Source organism: Pinus tabuliformis, chromosome 7 (genome assembly GCF_031772625.1).
Source record: "Pinus tabuliformis cultivar Carrire ecotype Pingquan chromosome 7, CPIR1, whole genome shotgun sequence".
NCBI classification, from domain to species: domain Eukaryota; kingdom Viridiplantae; phylum Streptophyta; class Pinopsida; order Pinales; family Pinaceae; genus Pinus; species Pinus tabuliformis.
The window spans coordinates 484,491,278-484,498,282 of NC_142293.1; the positions used below are offsets into that span (position 1 = coordinate 484,491,278).

General features: G+C 37.7%; 1 protein-coding gene across 1 annotated transcript; it reads left to right on the top strand.

The window, feature by feature from the left end:
* Nucleotides 1-2,742: 2,742 nt before the first annotated feature.
* Nucleotides 2,743-6,709, top strand: LOC149248126 (linoleate 9S-lipoxygenase A-like). Its single transcript, XM_089456006.1, has 9 exons — nt 2,743-2,957; nt 3,092-3,396; nt 3,493-3,733; nt 3,862-4,197; nt 4,306-4,391; nt 4,525-4,632; nt 4,763-5,067; nt 5,471-5,734; nt 5,825-6,709. Exons 1-9 carry the CDS (start codon nt 2,780-2,782, stop codon nt 6,600-6,602), a joined length of 2,601 nt encoding a protein of 866 aa, XP_089312132.1. The 5' UTR covers nt 2,743-2,779; the 3' UTR covers nt 6,603-6,709.
* The last annotated feature ends 296 nt before the right edge of the window (nt 6,710-7,005 follow it).

The following is a 7,005-nucleotide window of genomic DNA, read 5'->3' on the forward strand; positions in this document are numbered from 1 at the left end:
TAACATTTTCAAATTAATAGTACTGATGCAAAAGAGAGGAAAAAAAATAAGAAACTTCTAAGTAGAAACAATACCTACTTGGACCCCTCCCCGATAGGGGTGCCAAAAAGTGATTAGCCCTGGTATTGCAACAAGAATGTTACGACTCCCAAGGCTACCAACGTAAAATTATCAACCTAGGATTCGAACAAACTTAGAGGTGACAGTGCTATATGGACTGTAAGTCAAGCTCTACTCATGTCACCTTCTGTCATTGAATCATATCAAGGCATGTAGAGACCACTCCTTCAACTAGCTTACAAAGATAATTTGTGTGAAAAGGAAAGAGTCTACTCTGATTGCAGGAGAATGAACATTATCCTAATTGAAGAAATGAAAGTGTCATTCATCAAATGCAAATACTAATTATAGTTACATGAAGGGAATATACTATACTAGTTGTAGAAATAAAGAATGTTATTCTACTTGCAAAACAATCAAGTCAACACTTTACTTGCATAATGTAAATCATTACTCTATTTGCAGATTACCTTGAAAGAGGAAATTTAAACTACAACACATGACTAAAAAATGTAAGAGTGTAACCTCAAAAATGAGGTTTAATATATTTGCATTGAAGAGTTTCCATTTATATTACTGAGCGTAAGATGGTTTTAGCTTTAGTAGCACAATCCTTGCTCATTGCATAAAAGAATAGTCATTGTGATTCTAATTGTTGTCTTGTACTTGCAGTGAAGAAAGAATGGGTCTAGAGTGGTCCTTGGGTATCCCTAACCATTGATTCAAAGTATGGGGGTAATTATTCAATCCCAAAATGCAAAAATCAAGATCTTAAAGCAAATCTAGCCAAGTTTAGGCAATGCTACAAGATTGCTACAGGATGCCACATGATACCTAGTTTTGCTAGAAGATTTCCTTGGGCCCAAGAGCATCATGAAGGTGAGAAAGGTATTTTGAAGGTAAAGGAAGGTGGATGAAGGTGTACGAAGCTCTTAGATCTGTAGTTGACATTCTTTCTTTGTTATTCCTCTTGAACTAGAATACTTGGCAATTCATTAAATGTAGGTGCTTACCTGTGGATTCATCAAATGTAGATGCTTTTTCCCTAGCTATAGGATTGGTGATAAACATTTATATGCATTCAATATTCCATTCATTAGGAGCTCGAAATATTTTCACCAATATCACCATGCTTATCTTTAAGCTCTTTGATTCTAGAAAGAAAATTACTAATAACTTAGTTTTCCATCATTTTAATTAAGAAATGTTTTCTTGTGAGAAAGAAGGTCGGAATTGTTTATTTTGTTTCATACAATCCTTTAAGTGTCTCCCAAGTTTCAAGGGATGTTTTACATTCCATGATATGCAAAATGAGGTTGTCATTATAGACAATCTAAAATTCACTCTTGCTTTAGTCCCTTGTGGATCCCAATTTTGAATTGAGCCTATTGATGTTGTGGGTCTAGCTTGGTTTCCATATGCAATTGCCAAAAAGTTATACACGTCCATTAACTTTTTCATTTTAAACTTCTAATTTGCAATTTTTTCCCCATCTTGTTGAGTTGATCCATTTTGATAAGATTTCACCATAATTTGACATCTCATAAGCCCAATAAAAAAATATTTCATTATCTTCTCCAATATCATCTTATTTTCATAATTGTATTTAACCACTTATTAATGAGGTGCGAAAAAAATGCACATAAATACTCAACATAATACAGGTAGAACACAATAAAAATTTAGATAATGGTGAAATAAAATTTATTATGAAATAAGTACCTCATGCTCTAGTTTAAAAAAATTCTTGCCTCTTTCTTGACATATTTAAACATATTTTTCTTTTGGAAATTTTTCACCTAGCAAGTGTATCCTCCAAAAATCCCCTCCACTACATAGACAAATTGATGGAATATAACTTTTGCCTACTATTCTTTAAACCTCAACCTCAAATCTCATACCAAATAAAAATATTAAAAAGACCTAAAAAAAAAAGCCATATATTTATTAGAATACAATTGCTATTGAATCAACTACACATTAGTATCGTACTCAATAAAAAGAAATAAAAAAAACCTACAAAATAAAAAACCTCCAGAAGAGATAGATTTATTAGATTTGCTATTGAATCAACTACTTCATAGTAAGCAATCACTCTTACAATTAAATACAAATTCACAATTCACACCAACCATAACTATTGAAAACGATACGATGACGGGCTCTTAAGTGACATAAGATACGGGGTTGAGATGACGTCTTTCCTGGAGATGCTTAACCTATCACCACCTCCAATTGGATAAAGGAAGAATAAGCCAGCCAAAGTTATGCTCGCATAACATTCTGGGGTGAATAATTGTCTTGGGGATGAGAAAGAATATTATTGAAGAAACATGCGAAAGAAATAAATTGATCCATCAAATAGAATAATTTACTAGTAAAAGCAGTCTTGGTGGGCAGGAAAATTATAATGATTTTTTAATATAACTTTTCAAATAAAATAGTTTTTTAGTGAAAGCAGTCCTGATGGGGAGGAAAATTATAACAATTATTGTGGTGAGAGAAACATTTTATAATCCAGTGATTTGGAATCATTCCAGCAAAATTAGGTGTTTACTCATCAGGACCACTCTTCACATTGTACGGTGATATGTGATTCCATTCGTACAAAGCAAAATTATTTGTTTACGACCATTCTATAAATACCAATGATTTTATGTTTGTAACATACGAGGCAAGGGCAAGTATACGCTGAATAGGCATTACAGTTGACAGAGAAATGAAAAATTTCGGGAGATGCAAGAAGGGAGTTACCAAGATCGAAGGGAGGGTTATCCTTCGGAAAACGTCTCTTCTCGATGTCAAGGATATATCTGCCAGCGTTGGAGATCGTGTATTCGAGTTGCTGCAACAGAAGGTGAATTTTCAGCTCGTCAGTAGCGACCACATAGATCAAGGTGAAATAATGAATTTGCAAGATTATAGATTAATGCCGTCATGAATTCCTTGGCTTTGTTCTACCATGCATGTAATATCATGTCAATTATTACGCAAGTAGTTATAGCAGCCGTGAATTGATCTGTTATTGCAGAAACGGGCCACGGTATACGTAGTCGTCCTGCTGATTTACAATGGAAATATTTGCTCCCCTCGCTGGAATACGTGAGTAAGGATTCAGAACACCGAATCAGCTTCGAGTGGGCTCCTGAGATGGGGATCCCCGGCGCTGTACTGGTGACAAACAATCACTCCAGAGAGTTCTTTCTAAAAGAGCTTTCAATTCAAATCCCCGGAAAAGGCGATATTCGTTTCCTGTGCAACTCCTGGATATATCCCAAGTGGATGAGTGTCATCTCCTCCAATCTAATCGCTGAGCGAGTCTTCTTTGCAAATAATGTACATAACGTCTAATTTCGTTAAATTTACGTACGCTTTCCATCACACTCCCCGTGTGAAATTAAAATATTAATATTTATGTATCCATGTGTGCAGAGCTATCTTCCCGATGAAACGCCGTTAGGTCTGGTGGCTTTGAGGAACGTAGAGCTGGTGAGATTGAGAGGAAATGGAACGGGCCAAAGGAGTACATGGGAGCGCATTTATGACTACGATGTTTACAATGATCTGGGCGATCCTGACACCAAGAAGGAGTTAGAAAGGAAAGTGCTGGGTGGATCGCGGGAATTGCCATATCCCCGCAGGTGTAGAACTGGTCGTCCGCGTTCTAAAACCAGTAACGACCTGCTGCCCATGCGTTAGATGATCAAATTAAAGTGTATTAGAATAGAACTTACGCTTTACGTTACAAAATATATATATATAGAATAGAACTTACGCTTTACGTGTTACGACCGTTTGTAGGTCAGGCTTTCGAGAGCTTGAACCGGCTATGCAGACTTACACAGACCTTCTATATTCCCTCAGACGAACAATTTCCGCAGGAGTGCCTTTCAGACTTCAGAGCTCATTTCCTCAAAGCTTTCTCTAAAGTAGTTATACCCGCCATAATGTCAGCTGTTAAGCCTGAGTTTGCCAGTTTGAAGGAAGTTCGTGGTCTCTATAGTAAGGGAATTTCATTTTTGACTAACATTACAACCACTTTAGCCAAAGAAGTCCTTCCCGGTCAGACGATGAAGAGGATTCTGAATACAGATGATCAAGCTATTCTCAAGTTTCCGCTTCCCACTATCATTAGCAGTGAGTTGATTAATCTCGATCAGTATTCCTAAATTTGAATTTGGTGCATTTTGAGCCCTATTAATTATGTTTGATAATTACTGAATGAAATCCGTGTCTGTGCAATAGGGGATGACGCTGCATGGATGACAGAAGAAGAGTTTGCCCGCCAGACGCTTTCTGGAGTGAATCCGATGGTCATTCGATGTTTACAAGTACGAAGCAACCGAGATTTTTACTTCTTTTTAATAATATTGTTATTATTATTATTATGACTACTAATGTCGATACGAACTTCTTATTATTATGACTACTAATGTGGATACGAACTTCTTAATGTGATTACAGAGCTTTCCACCGTCCGGCCACCTGAACGCACAAATCTATGGTTCCCAACAGAGTGCAATCACCGCTCAACATATTCTTAAAAACCTAGATGGCATCTCGGTGGAGCAGGTATTTAGTTCCTTCAGTTAAATTGTTAATTAGATTTAATGGTTCGTTAATGATTATATACTAGTATTTTGAATATTCTTCCGCAATACAATAGACAGACAACCATTAAGCATGCATGTCCATATAGCAGGCTATTAAATCGAATCGGCTCTTTATATTGGACTACTATGACGCTTACATGCCGTACGTGGAGCTTGTCAACCAGCTTCCTACCAGCAAAGCTTACGCTACCCGTTCACTTTTCTTCCTGGCCGACACCGGAACTCTAAAGCCTGTGGCCATTGAGCTGTGTTTGCCTCCCACATCAGTGGGCTTGGGTTCAAGACAGGTCTACACTCCTGACTATAGCGGTGAAGATCATGGATGGTTATGGCAACTAGCGAAGGCTCATGTGCGGGCAAACGATTCCGGTTACCATCAGTTGGTGAGCCATTGGTAAGAGATGGTAATCTTGTTAATTTCAATAACAGTTACATTGGTAGGAGATAGCCATCTTGTTAATTTCAATATTGTTTAGTAATCTTGTTAATTTCAGTAACAGTTACTTAGTTACTTTGTTTAGGTTAAACATACATATATATAGAAAAGTCTTTTAGTAGAAATTAAGTAGGAAAATTTTTAGGAGGTTTCTAAAATATTCATCACTATCAGATGAAGATGAAGAAGATCAAGAGGCAGAGGAAGAATAAGACTTAAATAGCGGAGATCATTATTTTGTTTTTAGTTTGAGCTTGTTAAAAGATTAATGATTACCTTTATGATATTGACATTTGCTGTGATTTTGTATACTTAGATTATTAATAAAATACTTGTTTTTCTTTTTTCCTTTCACATGCAGGCTCAGGACTCATGCTGTGGTGGAGCCATTTATCATTTCTGCCCATAGACATTTGAGCAAACTCCACCCACTTCACAAGTTGCTCATCCCTCACTTTCGCAATACTATGGAGATCAATCGATCTGCTCGTCAATCGTTGATAAATGCAGGAGGCATAATCGAGCAATGCTTTACGAGTGGTAAGTATTCCATGGAAATTTCGGCCAAAGCATACATGGATTGGAGATTCAACGAGCAGGGACTGCCAGCTGATCTCCTTAAAAGGTAATATTATAACCACGCTGTAACTTTACTTTAATATTAGTTTGTGGGACTAACATATATATTAATGCACTGATACGGGTTCATGTCCAGGGGTATGGCTGTGCGCGATCCTACTGATAAAGTAAATGGTGTGAGGCTTGTGATAAAAGATTATCCGTATGCAGTGGACGGGCTTGAAATATGGGCGGCCTTGAAGTCTTGGGTATCTGACTACACATCGCTGTATTACAAGGACGACCAAAGTGTAGAGAGCGATAGAGAAGTTCAAGCATGGTGGAAAGAGATCGTGGAAGTGGGTCACGGAGATAAGAAGGGTGATGAGGGAGGATGGTACAAGATGAAGAGTGTGGAGGATGTGAAAGAAGGCATTACCACACTCATTTGGATCGCTTCTGCGCACCATGCAGCGGTCAATTTCGGGCAGTACGGCTATGCGGGATTCATGCCCAATCACCCCAGCACCACCCGGAAACTTATTCCAGAGAAAGGATCCCCACAATACTTAGACTTCCTTCGTGACCCGGAAGCCTATTTCCTAAAAACTGTGTCCAATCCAAAGACCTGTGCCACTACCATGGCTGTCCTGGAGCTTCTGTCGAAGCATTCTACCGGCGAGGTATACCTGGGGCAGGGCTCCGCCTCCGATTGGACAGATGACTCTCGCGTTGAAACAGCATTCCAACGCTTTCGCTCCAAGCTACTTGAGATAGAGCAGAATATCAAGATTAGGAACACAGATCAAAGGTTGAAAAACCGGCGCGGCCCCGCAGAGGTTCCCTACACGCTGTTATACCCGGGCACTTCCGATACTGGCGAGACAGGTGCTGGACTTACATTTCGAGGAATTCCCAACAGCGTCTCTATATAGTATATAGTGCCTTCATCGACTCCGTCCGTTAGTTCATACATATGCACAAGTATATTGTTGTGCTACACTGTTTTCTTTATGTTTGAGTGAACTATGTAAGCGCACTCAGTATGAATATTGTGTGCTACACTAATTTTAAATCCGTTGCCTTGCATAACTTAAATGTTTTGTTTAATCATAACATAAATGTTTTGTTTGATCATCCTCTATTATATAGCTGCTAATGTTTAAAATCGAGTAAATTTCTTTGATATATTTTCTTTTTTAATCTTTATATTGATTTTGTAAAAGGAAAGTTGCTAGTGTGAGTTATGTTTAGTTTCAGGGGTGTCGTAAAATTCATTAAAGTTAATTTTAAAATTGGTAATTTTATTTTAGATTTGATATTTTCATTTCTTTAACT

Coding starts and splice junctions, on each gene's coding strand:
- LOC149248126 (XM_089456006.1), top strand. CDS start 2,780: ATGAAAAATTTCGGGAGATGCAAGAAGGGAGTTACCAAGATCGAAGGG. Junction 4,198..4,305: donor GCTTCCCACTATCATTAGCA/GTGAGTTGATTA, acceptor TCTGTGCAATAG/GGGATGACGCTGCATGGATG. Junction 4,633..4,762: donor ATGGCATCTCGGTGGAGCAG/GTATTTAGTTCC, acceptor TCCATATAGCAG/GCTATTAAATCGAATCGGCT.